The sequence below is a fragment of the Phocoena phocoena genome, chromosome 12 (genome assembly GCF_963924675.1).
Source record: "Phocoena phocoena chromosome 12, mPhoPho1.1, whole genome shotgun sequence".
Lineage (NCBI taxonomy): Eukaryota > Metazoa > Chordata > Mammalia > Artiodactyla > Phocoenidae > Phocoena > Phocoena phocoena.
The window spans coordinates 13,896,054-13,913,388 of NC_089230.1; the positions used below are offsets into that span (position 1 = coordinate 13,896,054).

Consider the following 17,335-nt stretch of genomic DNA (forward strand, 5'->3'; position numbering starts at 1 on the left):
ACAACAGAAAAGATGAACGAAACTGAGTTGGTTCTTTGAATTATAAACAAAATTGACAAACTTTTAGCTAGAGTAATCAATTAAAAAAGAGAAAGGACCAAAATAAATTAAAATTATAAATGAAAATGGGCACATTACAAGAAATACCAAGGATCATAAGAGACTACTCTGAACAATTATAAGCCAACAATTTGGACAACCTAGGAGAAGTGGATAATTCCTAGAAGCATACAACCTACCAATATTGAATCATGAAGAAACAGAAAATCTGAGCAGATCAATAATGGAAGGAGGTGGAATCAATAATTAAAAACCTCCCAACAAAGAAAAGTCCAAGACCAGATGGTTTCATAGGTGAACTCTACCAAACATTTACAGCCAACTCATCTCACTCTTCCAACAAATTGAAGGGAAAAGAACATTCTCAAACTCGTTTTATGAGGCCAACATTACCCTGATACTGAAGCCAGATAAGGACACCATAGGAAAAGAAAACTGTCAACCAATATGCCTGAAGAATATCGATGCAAAAATTCTCAACAAAGTACTGGCAAACCAAATTCATCAGCACATTAAAAGGATTATACACTGTGATTAAGTTGGATTCATTCTGGAATGTAAGAATGATTCAACATGTGCAAATCAGTAAATGTAATACATTACATTACTAAAATGAAAGATAAAAATCATACGATCATCACAATAGATGCAGAGAAAGCATTTGACAAAATTCAAATGATAATAACTCTCAACAAATTGGGTGCAGAAGGAATGGACCCCAACATAATAAAGGACATATATGACACACCCACAGCTAACATACTCAGTGGTGAAAGATTGAAATCTTTTCCTCTAAGATCAGAAACAAGACAAGGGTACCCACTCTCACCAATTCTATTCAGCATAGCACTAGAAGGCCCAGCCAGAGAACTCAGACAAGAAAAAGAAATAAAAGACATCCAGCTCAGAAAGGAAGATGTAAAAATTGTCTCTGTTTGCAGGTGACATGGTCTTATATATAGAAAAATCCTAAAGACTCCACCAGAAGACTTTTATAACTAATAAATTCAGGAAAGTTGTAGCATACAAATTTAACATACAAACATCACTGTGTTTCCATACACTAACAATGAAGTATCTGGAAAATAAACAACGAAAACAATCCTATTTACAATAACAGTAAAAACAGTAAAATACTTAGGAATAAATTCAACCAAGGAGGTGAAAAATCTGTACTCTTGACACTATAAGACATTGATGAAAGACATTGAATAAAACACAAATAAATGGAAAGATATTCCATGTATTGGAAGAATTAATATTGTTAAAATGTGCATACAACCAAAGCAATGTATAGATTCAATTCAATCCCTGTCAAGATTCCAATGGCACTTTTTACAGAAATAGAAAAAAATCCTAAAAGTCATATGGAACCAAAAAAGACCCCTAATAGCCAAAGCAGTCCTGAGAAAGAAGAACAAAGCTGGAGGCATCATACTTTATGCTTTCAAATTATATTTCAAAACTATAGTAATCAAAACAATATGGTACTGGCATAAAAACAGACACATAGACCAGTGGAACAGAATAGAGAGCCCAGAAATAAACCCACACATACACAGTCAAGTAATATTTGACTAATAAGAATACTCGATGGGGAAAAGGTAGTTTTTTCAAAATATTGTGTTGGAAAAACTGGATATTCACATGCAAAAGAGTTAAACTAGACCTCTATTTTACACAGCTTAGAAAAATTAACTTGAAATGGATTAAAGACTTAAATTTAAGACCTGAAACCTAGAGCAAAACATAGGGAAAAGGCTTCTTGACATTGGTCTTGGGCAGTGATTTTTTTTTTTTTTTTTTTTTTTTTGTGGTACGCGGGCCTCTCACTGTTGTGGCCTCTCCCGTTGCGGAGCACAGGCTCCAGACGCGCAGGCTCGGCGGCCATGGCCCACGGGCCCAGCCGCTCCGCGGCACGCGGGATCCTCCCGGACCGGGGCACGAACCCGCGTCCCCTGCATCGGCAGGCGGACTCTCAACCACTGCGCCACCAGGGAAGCCCGGGCAGTGATTTTTGAAAGCACAACCAACAAAAACAAAAATGAATAGGTGGGACTAAATCAAACTATAAAGCTTCTGCACAGCAAAAGTAATGATCAACCAAATGCAAAGGCAAACTAGGAATGAGAGAAAATGTTTGCAAACCACATATCTGATCGGGGTTAATATCTAAAATATACAAAGAATTCCTACAAATGAATAGCAAAAAATAAATTATCCAATTTAAAAATGGGCAAACGACCTGAATAGACAATTTTTTTTTTTTTTTTTTTTTTTGCGGTACGTGGGCCTCTCACTGTTGTGGCCTCTCCCGTTGCGGAGCACAGGCTCAGCAGCCATGGCTCATGGGCCCAGCCGCTCCACGGCATGTGGGATCTTCCCGGACTGGGGCACGAACCCGTGTCCCCTGCATCGGCAGGCAGACTCTCAACCACTGCGCCATCAGGGAAGCCCTGAATAGACATCTTTACAAAGAAGATAGTCAAATTGCCAACAGGTACATGAAAAGATGCTCAGCATCACTAATCATCATGGAAATGCAAATAAAAACCATAATAATATATCACCTCACACCTGTTAAAATGGCTATTATCAAAAGACAAGAGATAAAAAGTACTGACAGGGATTTGGAGAAAATGGAACCCTTGTACACTGTTGGTGGGAATGTAAGTTGGTGCAGCCACTATGGAAAAGAGTATGGACTTTCTTCAAAAAACTAAAAATAGAGCTACCATATGTTCCAGCAATTCCACTTTTGTATGTATCTGAGGGAAATGAAATCACTATCTTGAAGAAGGTATCTCCACCCCCATGTTCATTGCAGCATTATTTACAAGTGAATACATGTAAACAACCAAGTGTTCATCAACAGGTGAATGATAAACAAGGCATTGAATTTGCCCAGAGTTCTACCATGTGAAATCTTCATATTAACCGCATAGAATATAAATGCAAAATGTGCATTATTTTTTCTGTTGAGCTTTTAACTCAGTTTACTCAGAGTATTCCATTATTAAAAAGGAGGCCTGTTGGTGTCATGTTTTGCTTGCCCTATTCATCAAGGTCTTCAATGTATTTTCCTTTTCTTTTTTTTTTTTTTTTTTTTTTTTGCTGTACGCGGGCCTCTCACTGTTGTGGCCTCTCCCATTGCGGAGCACAGGCTCCGGACGCGCAGGCTCAGCGGCCATGGCTCACGGGCCCAGCCGCTCTGCGGCATGTGGGATCTTCCCAGACCGGGGCACGAACCCGTGTCCCCTGCATCAGCAGGCGGACTCTCAACCACTGCACCACCAGGGAAGCCCTCCTTTTCTTTTATACAGTTCTCGAATTTGCGTAGCTTTTCTCTTGATAATTCCTCAACTTACTCAGGTAGCTGGGATTTATATTCTTGTATGTATATTCTTCTTCCTGTTTTTCTCCTTAACACCGTGTTCTAATATCTTCTATACAAACTCTAGCTTATTGTTGAATGCAATAACGGTGCCTTTGATTAATTTTGGAGATTTCATAAACTCCGTAGACACAAGAAAATAAATTCTGTGCAATATTTCTATTTCACTAAACTGTCGTTTCAAATCTCTTGCATAACCTCTCAGTTATATGGAAGTTATCACAGGAATTGCTGGTCTACAAATAGAAAATAAAAATATTACAAAAATTGAACTTTATTATCATATTTCATATCTTCCTATTTCTGTCCTACATTTAAATTTGCTCACTGAGGAGGCTGCTGCTGATAACGATGCCATACATGACGGAAGACCTAGGTCCCTTCAACCATGGTCCCTTTTAACGATGGGGGCATTAACTGTTTAAAACAGTTTGTAGATCTTTGGATATCAAATCGCAGTTTTTGAGTGCCAGCTCTTAACAGGAACACATGTATTCCTTTGACTGATTGATCTGTGGATTGGAATGGAAGGGATATATCTGTGAAGTAGAGACTGGGGCAAGATTCATTTTTCTATCACTAAAGAAGCTCATTTTACTCAATACAGTTGACGTAGTCGCTTTTATTTGTTCAGTTGATATTTTGGCTTTGCTCACATAGCTAAAGTATTTCTAGGTTCATTTTCTCATACTTCTGAGGTTGCGGTATTTTGTAAAGGAACTTGAAGAAACTTCACGCGTTCAAGCAAATGAAATATTTGTCGAGGTTTTGCCTGACCATTTCTGAGTCAGTGAATATACTGCTGCGGTCTCTCCTATCTGTACACAAGCGTTTGAATGAAGCATGTCTCCTTCCTTGCAGGAGCTTCAGAGAGACATAGAGAAACACAGCACGGGTGTGGCCTCTGTTCTCAACCTGTGCGAGGTTCTCCTGCATGACTGTGATGCCTGTGCCACAGATGCTGAGTGCGGTTCCATCCAGCAGGCTACGCGCAACCTGGACCGGCGATGGAGAAATATCTGTGCTGTGTCCATGGAAAGAAGGCTAAAGTAAGCCGGGCTGTGCAAACAGTTGCGAAAAAGGAAGGACCAAAAAAACAAAAAATTTACCCAGAGTGTCTACGGTTCACTATTTGCTTTTGGTTGCAGTGTCCAAAAATAGCCTTGGTTTCCCAAAGTTACCGTCATCTCCATTTACTTGGGAAAATAAGTACGTATAGAGGTCATATATAAATATAACAAGCCAAGTTACACCTGACCTAACAGTTTAAATATAATTCAGAGAAATTAAAATACGCCCTTGCTGAACAAATATAATGTTACAGAATTGGTGCTCTGGAAAACTAACATTCTTTCATGAAAAAGGAAATAATAAAACAAAGGACATATCTTTAAGCCCTTTGAAATTCAAGGTGGTAAAAAAAATAGTGATTATGTTAGAAAATTATCACAGTGACTTCAGGCACATAATCTTTGTGCTCTCTGGGGAACGCTTGAAAGGATACTGTTTATCTTGCCATCATCGGTAGATTTTGATTAGGGTAAATTTGACATTGAACTTAAATGGATTTTCAAACCTTAGTATAAGTTCAACAGAAGCTTGGTATGCATGTGCACTGCAGGCATGGTGTTGCACTTTTTTTTGGGCGGTACGCGGGCCTCTCACTGTCGTGGCCTCTCCCGTTGCGGAGCACAGGCTCCGGACGCGCAGGCTCAGCGGCCATGGCTCACGGGCCCAGCCGCTCCGCGGCATGTGGGATCTTCCCGGACCGGGGCACGAACCCGCGTCCCCTGCATCGGCAGGCGGACTCTCAGCCACTGCGCCACCAGGGAAGCCCACGGTGTTGCACTTTTAAACTTCCTTGCGTGAACCCAGAACAGTTCACACCATGTGCTTGTCTTACTCAGTTGGACTAATTCCAAATCCAGAGCTGCAGGATGTGTGTTTAAACACACACACACACACACACACACACACACACACACACATGCCCGCACGCACAGCTGTTTCATCTTAGCTCAAACAGTTGTTTCTTTTTCAGTCTGGGCAAGTTTGGCTCAAGGAACGGTTATTTTTTGGCACCCGGTTGCTTGTTTTGGGCACTCTTAGTCCTGTTGCAGGTACCAGACAGGGTTCTGGAGCACAAACAGTCTCAAGCGATCAGATTCTCTTCTTTCATTTCTGTCTTAGAATTGAAGAGACGTGGAGATTGTGGCAGAAGTTTCTGGATGACTTTTCTCGTTTTGAAGATTGGCTGAAATGCTCGGAAAGGGTAGCTGCCTTCCCCAGCTCTTCTGGGGTGCTCTATACAGTTGCCAAGGACGAACTAAAGAAATTTGAGGTGATTTTCAGTTTCAAATATTTCATCTTTATTTTGCTACGAGAGTAGCCAGCTGGTAGTTGGTGTCCCAAGACCTAAATCTGTTCACCTACATATTATTTGTTCAAACAGCTAGGTGCTGACTTTCTGGCCATCTTTATTGTTACCTCATAAGTAGGCAAAGAAGAAGAGAAAGGAAGTTTTTACTTTAAGATTGTCAAGAATTACAAATAAAGTAGTAACGCTCTTCATTACATTATAGAATTATTCAATTCTGTTAGAAAACACGAATCATGATTCCCCCCCAAAAGATCTTGGCATTCTTTTGATTTCATAATTTTTTACAGTCAACCTTCTAAGATTCAGATATGATGGTTTTCCATACCAAAAAAAAAAATGGTCATGAAGAACCTAGGGGCAAGACAGGAACAAAGACACAGACCTCCTAGAGAATGGACTTGAGGATATGGGGAGGGGGAAGGGTAAGCTGTGACAAAGCGAGAGAGTGGCATGATCATATATATAACTACCAAACATAAAATAGATAGCTAGTGGGAAGCAGCCGCATAGCACAGGGAGATCAGCTCGGTGCTCTGTGACCACCGAGAGGGGTGGGATAGGGAGGGTGGGAGGGAGGGAGACACAAGAGGGAAGAGATATGGGGACATATCTGAATCAATAACTGATTCACTTTGTTATGAAGCAGAAACTAACACACCCTTGTAAAGCAATTATACTCCAATAAAGATGTTCAAAAAACAAAACCAAAAACATCTATCTGTCTTTCAATGTATTTTCTTGATTTTTTTTTAACCTAACTGGAGCATAGATGTATATGTATTTTTTAATCATTGATCAAATAGAATTGGCTCCAGAATTGATCAAATATTTTAAATCATAAACCATCTCTAATTATAAATGAAGAGCAGCGCCATTCTTGAGTCACCAAGATTTTTCAATTTTATAGAGACAAAAATGGCAGCAGTATAGTTGTATTCATAAACAAAGGAATCATTCAGTAACAGATCCTAGTTCCGTGCCGTTCTGCGCAGTCTCGAGGCTTGCTCTGTCACTGTGACAGGATGAAATCCCAACTTCTCAGCCTCTCATTTTCACAGAGGACCTGACGTAGCCTTAAGCTGACCATTTTTTGATTTGAAGTTTCTTTTCCCATCAATGCCCACCGATCGGCAGTTGTGTTCTCAGATACGCTGACAGAGAGCAGTTCTGATGCATGGATCTTACAAAAATCATTCTTGGTTGCTAAGTCTGCCCCAAGCTCCCTGAGATATTTTAAACTAAGACTAAAAAAATCCAAGCAAATTCAGCTGGATTTATTTTTACCTTGTGATGCCAGTTAACCAGGCATTTTTTGAGGCCTGTTATGAACTAAACGTGAAGTTTAGTTTTTGTTCTTGTGGAGTTTAAAATCTACGAGTCGTAGATGGGCAAGTCATGAATCTATAAAAGTGTTCAAATACTATGTGAAATAAATAAGTTATTCTGATGTCTGAATATGCACTTATATGTAACTACACCACTAAATTCCAGGGGGAAAAAAATCCTATGTAAAAGGTTTTCCCTTAGAAAAGTTCTAGTAAAAAGCCACAGTAAATTCTGCAGTAGATTTCAGATCATCCCAGTGTGAACCAATGCTAGTGGAAATATTCTTGTACTGCATCTTATTACACGCAGCTTCATAAAGGTTAAACCTTCTATAGTTGTCTTACACTACAAAGCAGATTAAGTAAGATCCTTGTTGATGCTATTTTAGACCCTCAGATTTTATAGCAAAGGTCAGCCATGTAGTTAAGCTTATAATGCTATATAGTTATATAGCTAGTTAAAATGAATGGTTTTATCACTTATCTTTGTAGTTAATTTTCTTAAGAGACAGAAATAAATTACAAAAACAAAATTTTGTTTACGGCGATCTTTGCCTGTTCAATTGCACAAATATTGGGGACAGATCTGGGTGTGCTGGGGTACCCAACCATGGTGCCCGCGTTCACGCCAGTGAGAAAACATATTCTGTGACTTCCAGTAATGGCAAAAGCTGAACTTTCCTCACCACTTCCTTTTCTGGGGAAATAATTTAAAGTTTGTAGAATACAAGGTTGGATTTACTTGGATAAAGGTTCTTAAAGCAACTCTCAGAAGAAAAACCATTTCAGAGGCAGAAGTGTGGTGGCATGTAAATAGTGTGACAAGCCAAAGGAAGCAAAACTTGGGGATTTGAGTACAGTCCAATCAGTTATACAATTTTCTGTCCAGTGCCAGGATGAAAATCAGTCATAAATCATACACATAAGTTTGAAATAAAACCAAATGATTCTTATGCTAGGCTTATGCTACATTACAGAGAAAAAGAAGAGAGAGTATTTTACCTGTGGAAACTCTAAGCTGTGCTTGGGGTAACCTCCGAAGTAAATAGCTACTACTATGTAAGGTGTCACATCAGCTCTAAAACGTTTTATGAAAACTGAGTCATTCAGGAGGGCAACAAAAAAGAAATAGAGCATGTTCCACACTTTTTTTACTAAGCTGTCTTTCTTAAAAGTTAATAATAGCTTGCATTTAGAAGACCTTCAGCAAAAGGTAGTTTTATTTTTTTTAACGGATGCCAGAATTGAGGCAATTTCTGGATTTCTTAGGAAAGAACATATTTTACAAATTAAAGAGACAGTTCTATGATATCTTTTCTCAGTGTGGACATCAGAAATTTTGAACATTTTAAACTCACATTTCAGCATACATACATATTTATGTAATCAGTTTGCTTTATGGGAAAGTTTTTTCAGGCTGTTAATTATTTTAAAAACTATATTATATATGTGTATGTGTATGTTCTGATGTATATATTATATATGTGTACGTGTTATATGTGTATGTGTGTATTCTATATATATGTATATGTCATATGTATGCGTGTATGTTCTCTATGTATGTGCATATATTATATATTTATATTGTATATATATTTGTGTATATACATATATTTATTACTGTTTGCCATTTTCTTTCATATTTTTGTTTGATCAACTCCCTTTCCTTAAGCCACACCGATTACATTACTTTACTTTAACAAGTGGAAGTATATGCTGGTTAGAAATTGTCTTTTCCCATTTTGGGGGAAGAGTTGACTTCCTGTTCTGCCTGACATCACAATGTGAAGCCCAGACACCCTTGCTGAGAGCCCTCCGCTGATCTCCCTGTCTGATGTGCCTCTTTGTGGTCTTAGGGTTTCCAGCGACAGGTCCATGAGACCCTGACCCAGCTGGAACTGATCAACAAGCAGTACCGCCGCCTGGCCAGAGAGAACCGCACCGACTCGGCGTGCAGCCTGAAACATATGATCCACGAAGGCAACCAGAGATGGGACAACCTGCAGAAGCGCGTCACCTCCATCTTGCGCAGACTCAAGGTCTATACTACGCCTCCTCTGTAGCCTAGAGGCCCGGAGGACAGGATTGGGCCGTTTGTACACAATATTAGGACATAGTCTCAGTGACTTTGTAAGACTGGGATGGCAAGAGATTGAGGTATCTAGCATGAATTTATATGGCAAAAAATTGCAGGGTTCTGGTAGCTCGTTGAGAAAATGACTTTCCAGGAGAATGTTGGAATTGGCGGTTCCATCTCAGCACGTGTTTGTGGGCTTTTCACTTTTATTCTTTTCTTTTCACATCCAGCATTTCATTGGCCAGCGGGAGGAGTTTGAGACTGCACGGGACAGCATCCTGGTGTGGCTGACAGAGATGGATTTGCAGCTCACTAACATTGAGCATTTTTCCGAGTGTGATGTTCAAGCTAAAATAAAGCAACTCAAGGTGATAAATTAGGGGTTTTTTTCAAATTATCAGTGCTAAGAGTCTGAAGAGGAAAGGATTTTTTAGATACTTTTGTGAAGCACATACTAAAGAACTGTTCTTTTTTTGTTTTATAAATTTATTTCTTTATATTTTTTTATTTTGGGCTGCATCGGATCTTTGTTGCTGCGAGTGGGTTTTCTGTAGTTGCGGCAAGTGGGGGCTACTCTTCATTGCACTGCACGGGCTCTAGGCACGCGGGCTTCAGTAGTTGTGGCACGTGGGTTCAGTAGTTGTGGTGCATGGGCTTAGCCACTCTGTGATCTTCCCAGACCAGGGCTTGAACCCATGTCTCCTGCATTGGCAGGTGAACTCCCAACCACTGCGCCACCAGGGAAGCCCAGAAAATTAGTTCTTCTTGTTTGAAAACAAATTCAGAAAATAAGAAAGATATTAAAAATGAAATGAAGAGCATTACCCAGAGATACAACTCCCGTTAACATATACACTTTAATTATTAACTTGATCACCAGGATTGTTGTTTTTAGTTCTTGTTGTTTTCTCTGATTTGTTTCTAGCACCTTCAAATTGTTTGACTGACATGATCCAGAGCAGTTCAACTTTCTCGTGTTGGGATTTCATTCCACATAGTCTACATTCTTAGGTGCCAAGTTAGTTTTTAAGCATGTTTGGTGTGTTTCAGTATATAACTCAAACACAGTGGCTAGTTAAACATTTTAAATGGGGAGGGATATATATTAGATGTAAGGATTCCCTGAAAGGAAGAGTGTTTAACATCTTGAATAATATGCAGTGCAGCTTGTGAAATTTTCCTCCTAAGATAAGGTAGTTTTTTTTTTTTAAAGAATAGTCATGATGCCCATAACTTTAAGGTTGTTATAATAAAACAAGGAAGTTACTTTTAATCAGTGATTCTCAGGATTAAAAAAATCATAAAATAGCCCTGGCATTCTGCCCAGCCTCTCTCTCTCCATCCCTCCCTTCACCTCAATTCTCGCAAGTCATTTCACAGGTAAATCAATATTTAAAAGCTTCGTTTTCTACCAAGTGGTAGTTGGATCTTTTCTCTTTGGACTCTGACAGGGTCACGGCACTTATTAACACCCTCCTTCTCCCCTGGCAGTCTTTTTATTGTTGTACAATTTCAACTATTCCAGAGTTTATTCATTTTTTGGGGGGGGGGTTGCGTAGGACCTTAGTTGCGACAGGTGGGCTCCTTGGTTGCGGCTCGTCAGCTCCTTAGTTTTGTCATGCGAACCCTTAGTTGCCGCACGCTTGTGGGATCTAGTTCCCTGACCAGGGATCGAACCCGGGCCCCCTGCTTTGGGAGCACGGAGTCTTAACCACCACGCCACCAGGGAAGTTTCTCCAGAGTTTATTCTTGTGTTGAATTAAAATTTATCCCCTGAAACTTGTCCCCTGTAGCTGAACTGTTTTGAATCATATAGAATGAGTCTAAATAATCCTCCAGAATTACCTTTTTTTCAAATAATTATAATCATGCCTACTTATGTCCTGAAACAATTTTAAAAAATCATCTGAGAAGAATTTGTGACAGTGTCATTTGGATGGCTTTCCTTCGTCACGTTTGACGTGTCAGGAAATCTAAAATTAAAATATCCAATATAATTCTTCAAAATGCTGAATTTATTTCAGTGGCACTGTTACCATTGCTTTTCATCAGGGGCCCCCAGTGCTCTCAACTTTATGATGGGTTTGAATGTTTGTTCCTATGATTCTCTTACCCGCACCGTCTGTGGTGGTACATTTTATTAGCGAAAGGCACCTCTCTGGTCATGGAAGGCTAACAATGCCATTTCTGCCTCCCGTTCTGATTTAAAATTTTTATGTTTTACTTTAGAAAGCCATAGCCTCTTGGCTTGTCATTGTCTATGGTAAATTTAATATCCCCTACATGGTTTTTCTAAATATGTATTTTAGAATTACTTCATGTCCAGCTGAGCAATAAAAAATGACGTGCAATATGTGCTCCCTAGGCCTTCCAGCAGGAAATCTCATTGAACCACAATAAGATTGAGCAGATAATTGCCCAAGGAGAACAGCTGATAGAAAAGAGTGAACCCCTGGATGCCACGTTCATTGAAGAAGAGTTGGATGAACTCCGACGTTACTGTCAGGAGGTCTTCGGGCGCGTGGAAAGATACCATAAGAAACTGATACGCCTGCCTGTATGTGACATTGTTTTTTCATTATCATGAAATCTAAAGAGAATTAATAATGTGGACTTAGGTAACGTCGTTGAGTGGGCAAGAGCCCGGACTCTGGAGTCAGAGTGCCTGGGTTCCAGCCCCAGCTCTGGCTACGTCACCTTGGGCAAGTTACTTCACGTCACTTGCCTTGGTTTCCTCAGTTGTAAAGCTGGTTTACTAACAGTACCTACCTTGTAGAAAGGATTGCTTTGGGCATGATGAGTTAACATATATACATACAAAGAGCTTAGAAGTGTACTTGGTACACATCTTCCATGGAAGATAAAGAAGCTTCTAGAAGAAACAAGGGAATGAAAGTGAGCAATGTAAACAGTGGCTCAATTGATGAGGTTGTTTAGTTGAATTTCTTTTTTCTCTTCCATCTCCCTAATTGCTACCATAATCACATCTCATGGTCAAGATGCTATTATTAGAATATTTGGAATCTTCTGTGATAAAATATATTTTGTATCTGGACTATAAGGTATAAAAGGACCAGCTAACGTTTTATTAGTAATTCCCTTTTGTTCCTGATATGTGCCATTCTGTACTTACTGTGTTGCAGATTAGGTACTAGGTTGCCTTTATTTACATTTTATTTAATCTTATATCAAATCTTTGAAGTAGGTCTTAATATAATAATAACTAATAACTAATAACTAAAATAACTAAAATATGTTTTGTCATGTATTAACTAAAAATAGTAACTAATAACTAAAAATGTTTCCATTTTTCCATGATAAAACTGAGAATTTACTAGATTCATGTATAAGACATTTTAAAAAGTTATCAGAAGATACTTATTTATTTGATGATACGAAGTTTAAAATTACCCCCAGCAAGGTAGGAATGTGGTCCCGATAAGCTTGAGCGCTGAGATTTGGTGAAAGGCAGAGCACAGAGTGGGAAGGGGGTCAGCTGAGCGCTGCGGTAACAGGGCTGGCTTGACTGCGTTTCTAGCTCCCAGATGACGAGCACGACCTCTCTGACCGGGAGCTGGAGCTGGAGGAGGCTGCAGCTCTGTCGGACCTCCACTGGCGCGACACCTCCGCGGACAGCGCGCTCTCCCCCCAGCCCGCCTCCAACCCCTCCCTCTCACTCGCCCAGCCCCTCCAGGGCGAGAGGTCCGGGCGAGACACCCCCGCCAGTGTGGACTCCATCCCTCTGGAGTGGGACCATGACTATGACCTCAGTCGTGACCTGGAGTCTGCTGTGTCCAGAACTCTGCCCTCTGAGGATGAAGAGGGCCAGGAAGATAAAGATTTCTACCTCAGGGGAGCTGTTGGTCTGTCAGGTAAGAAAGAGCTCCTCCTATATGCTAGCTTGAAAGAAAATAAAACGGAGTGGATACTGTACTGGAAATCCATGTACCAAGCAGAATCATCTGCCTTCTCCCATTAGGGGAACTTATACACAAATGAATAATTGGATATTAACATGATTCGCAAGCATAAAATTGGCGTTGTGGCCACTGATTTATCCCACATATACTTATGTTCTTACTACACGACAGGCACTTTATAAGTACTGGCAATACACAGTTCCTTTTCTTCTCAAAGAGCTCACACTCTAGTGTGGAACACAGACAAGTAAGAAACGGCTGTGTGAAATGTTTGGCACTAGGATAGCAACGTACACGTGGTGGCGTAGAAGCACAGCCCGGGGATGACTAAGCTGGCGCTTTGGGGAGAGGCTTTAGGGAAGAGACTTGAGCTGAGACCTGAAGGATGAATAGGAGTTGGTCAGGAGGACACAGCAATGTTCAGAGCAAGAAAGTAAAGCGTGCCCATCTTGGGTTTATGATTAGCCTCAGCGCTTTTGGTCACCTGGAGTTTGTCCAGAATGACAAGCCTGTAGACTGGGAGGCATGGAATGAACAAAGAGGAGGTGGAAAGGCAAACCAGGACCTGGTCATAAAGCAATCTGTTCATCATGGAAAGGAGTTTGGTTTTTATCATGAAGGCCATGGAGAGCCACAACAGGGCTCTAAGGAGGGAGGCAATGTGATCAAATGCATATTTTCTTTTTTTTCTTTTTTTTTTTTGTTAATACATTTATTTATTTTATTTATTTAGTTTTGGCTGCGTTGGGTCTTCGTTGCTGCACGCGGGCTTTCTCTAGTTGCAGAGAGCGGGGGCTACTCTTCGTTGTGGTGCACAGGCTTCTCATTGCGGTGGCTTCTCTTATTGCGGTGCACGGGCTCTAGGCACGTGGGCTTCAGTAGTTGTGGCACGCTGCCTTAGTAGTTGTGGCGCACGGGCTTAGTTGCTCCGTGGCATGTGGGATCTTCCCCGGCCAGGGATCGAACCCATGTCCCCTGCATTGGTAGGTGGATTCTTAACCACTGCGCCACCAGGGAAGTCCCGATGCATATTTCCAAAGAACCTGTCTCAGTACTATCTAGAGAAGGGCACATTGAAAGAGAGTCCAGAAGGAATTGTTTTACTATCCAGGACACAGATGTGATGGTGGCCTGAACTGAGGAAGCAGCACCGGGAATAGGAAGAATGGAAGAGCTATGAGAAATCATAAGACGGCTCCTCCGTAACTGATGGTTGATTGAATCGGGATTGAAGTGATTTTCTGGCTTGGGCATCTTGGTGAAAGATGCAGGTGGTCCTAGACTCGGAGGGCCATGAGCAGGAGAGAATGTTCTGGGTGTCTGTGGAGCCACGGGGGCAGGGCAGTGAGAAAGGGGGAGGTTGTGCACATCCTGAACTTGAGATGCTCTAGACTATCCCAGGGGAAAAAGCTAGCAGTAGATGGATGCATGGATCTGAATTTCAGGAACCGGAAATGCCAGTTAGGTAGTTTTCCACATAGTGGTCACCAAGGGAAGGAAGGAGATCACGCAGGAAGAGTGTATGAAGGGATACAAGAAGTATGAAAGTTCAAGAAACACATATAGTGAAGGGATGGACAGAGGAAGAGGAGCATTGTAAGGAAGGTGAGTAAAAATAGAATAAGTAATCAGAGGCCAATTTGTAGCGCTTGTAAACGCATCTCACACATTCTCTAAAAGAGAATTTCTGCTTGTTTCTGATGGTTCACATTTGGATCCCCAAGGGTATGACACTGTCTAAAAGGAAGATGATTTCTCTCGTTTCTATTTTGTTTTTATGGTACAACCTCATAGTTAGGCATTTTGCATCTAAAGCAGAACTGTCCAATATGTAGCCCTCAGCCACGTGTGACAGCTGAACACTGAAATGTGACCATGCAGACTGAGATTTGCTGTGTCAAATGCACTTGCACGAATACACAAAATTCAAAAACTTAGCACAAAGGAAAGCATGTAAAATATGCATAATATTTATGTTGATTACATGTTAGAATTAGGGTAAATCGGTTTAGTAAAATTAAGTATTAAAATTATTTTCATCCCTTTCTCGTTACTTTTTCATTGTGGCCCTTAGACTCTTTAAAATAATATACGTGGCTCATGTTATTTCTGTTGGACAGCGCTGCTCTAGAACCTGACTGTCTCAGCTGAAATCCCAGTTATGTCACTACTAGCTGTTGAAACTTGGATAAGTAACTTCATTCCCCTGAACCTCAGTTTTCTCATCAATAAAATGAGAATAACACTTCCATGCGCCCTGTAGGGTTTCTGTGAGGATAAATGAGTGCTTAGAACAGCACCTGGCTCATAAAATAATCAACGTGAGCCCTTATTATGATTTATTTCAGGAACCCTTTGGTGATCGTACTCAGACTTCTCTGTATGTTCAAGAGTTATCTGCCAAGGATGACTAACTTCCTTTTTTTCCCTAAGAAAGTTATTTTCTTGCCATCAGCGAATCAAGGTTTCCAGACCTTAGCTGTCAACTTAGACTGTGTGCTCTTTTTGCAGATGTAACGATCCCCGAAAGTCCCGAGGCCTATGTTAAACTCACAGAAAGTGCAATCAGAAATCCCTCTGGTAGGCACCAAAAGCTAAAGTGCACCTCTGTCCCTCACCTGTAACAAGCCTCCTTCTCTCCCAGCACATCTACTGTACCTCTCACAGCTCTGTGCAAAAGCATGTTAAGGCAGAACTTCCTCTCTCACTGCTGTCTCAGAAACGAAAACCAAAACATTTGGTTGATCGACACCAAGAATAACATTCCAATAATCAAGTGCAATGAAGCAACTGCTCAGCTTGCTAAATGGTAATCACTCTCAGTAAGTGTAACCTATGATGCCCGTTAATGGCAGAAAATAGGAGATGGAAGCACTAGTCTTAGCACTGGTGCTTTAGTGCCCTGCTTGGTTGTAGCAGGTCTGGCTGCGTGACTTCGAGGAGGGCTTGCAGACCCACCTCTGGCTGAGGAATCAGGGCTCAAGGATCTGGTCCCAAGTCCACCAGCCTATATGTGTGACCTCAGGCCCACCATTCATCCTCCTGATCTCAGGGGTCCCATATGAGACAAGGGGTGAAATCAGATATTCAGCTCTAAAAAATTATACTTTTAGTTTAATAAGTCTTACTACCCCATAAAGCAATTTGACATGAGAATGTGTTCCACAGTATCTTAAGACTTAGATTTTCAAAAAAAAAAAAAGAATTAGATTTTCCTTTAAGGACAGAACTATTCCTGAAACAAGAAGGCTTAAAGAAAGGAAAATGGAACTCGTTTTGCTTAATGTTGCTCTAGACAAACTGTAGCTCAGGGTCAGTAATTTGGAGGACATTGGAGAGAATAGGGTTTGACCACAGTGATAGGATATTGAATTGTGAGTTTATTAGTTTACACTTTGGTTTTTGCAGAAAAACAAAGGACAGGAAGTAAGGTAGCATTACTGAAATGGTTACTGCCTGAGTGATTCCCAGTGAGAAACCTCTTCCAGGTGTATTTAGAAGGTCTTTTTTCCAAAAAAGAATTAATAAAGCTTACTAATATTTATTCTGCTTTCACCCTGTGCTAGCTTCACTCTGATGATCAATGCTCTTGTTGAATTCAAAGACTGTAATACACACACACACAATAATTTTGCAAAAGGCTGTCACATCTCTCAAAGGAGATGAGCTAGAAGTTCTAAGCTGTGAGTGAGAACATACCTGGATGGAAATGGTAAAATCTTAGCTTTCTCCTGATTTTTTTTTTCATTATTAATCTTCTTTTATTTTGCATAATTTTATTTCTTAAAAGCAGTTTAAGTTTTAGAACAAATTTGAGAGGGAGGTACAGAGATTTCCCATACAAAAGCAAGCCGTTGCTAGTTTGGTACCTCCACACATACCCATCCTGAGCTAGTCTTTTCTTGGTTCCCTTGAAGTCCCACCTTAAGTGCATGATGCAGCCACCTGGGACTTAAGAGGCACTCTCTTCTACTGAGATGCAGAAAGGAAAATTAGAGGGTGTGTCTTTTTCTGTTTGATAAGTGACTGCAGAGGGAGCCTGAGATGTAACTGCCTCCTAGTTACTGGGGAGCAGAAGCCACCACCTGAGGTCTTTAGAAAGCTAACAACACGCAGTTTTCAGGGGATGAGCCAGAAGAGCAGAAGCACGGGCTGTTAGAACCCCCCACAGGCCCCTTT

At 40.6% G+C, this 17,335-nt stretch overlaps 1 protein-coding gene across 2 annotated transcripts in view; it reads left to right on the plus strand.

Moving 5' to 3' along the window:
• The window catches only part of LOC136132226 (nesprin-1-like), a 74,195-nt gene that overhangs the window by 37,872 nt on the left and 18,988 nt on the right, over nucleotides 1-17,335 (plus strand). The window contains exons 3-9 of one of the 2 annotated variants that reach the window (XM_065889128.1): nucleotides 4,316-4,503; nucleotides 5,645-5,795; nucleotides 9,016-9,198; nucleotides 9,467-9,604; nucleotides 11,602-11,793; nucleotides 12,775-13,108; nucleotides 15,668-15,736. In XM_065889128.1, coding sequence (XP_065745200.1) covers nucleotides 4,316-4,503; nucleotides 5,645-5,795; nucleotides 9,016-9,198; nucleotides 9,467-9,604; nucleotides 11,602-11,793; nucleotides 12,775-13,108; nucleotides 15,668-15,736 — 1,255 coding nt within the window. The remainder of the gene's footprint in view (nucleotides 1-4,315; nucleotides 4,504-5,644; nucleotides 5,796-9,015; nucleotides 9,199-9,466; nucleotides 9,605-11,601; nucleotides 11,794-12,774; nucleotides 13,109-15,667; nucleotides 15,737-17,335) is intronic. The other variant, XM_065889129.1, reaches the window with a different exon arrangement.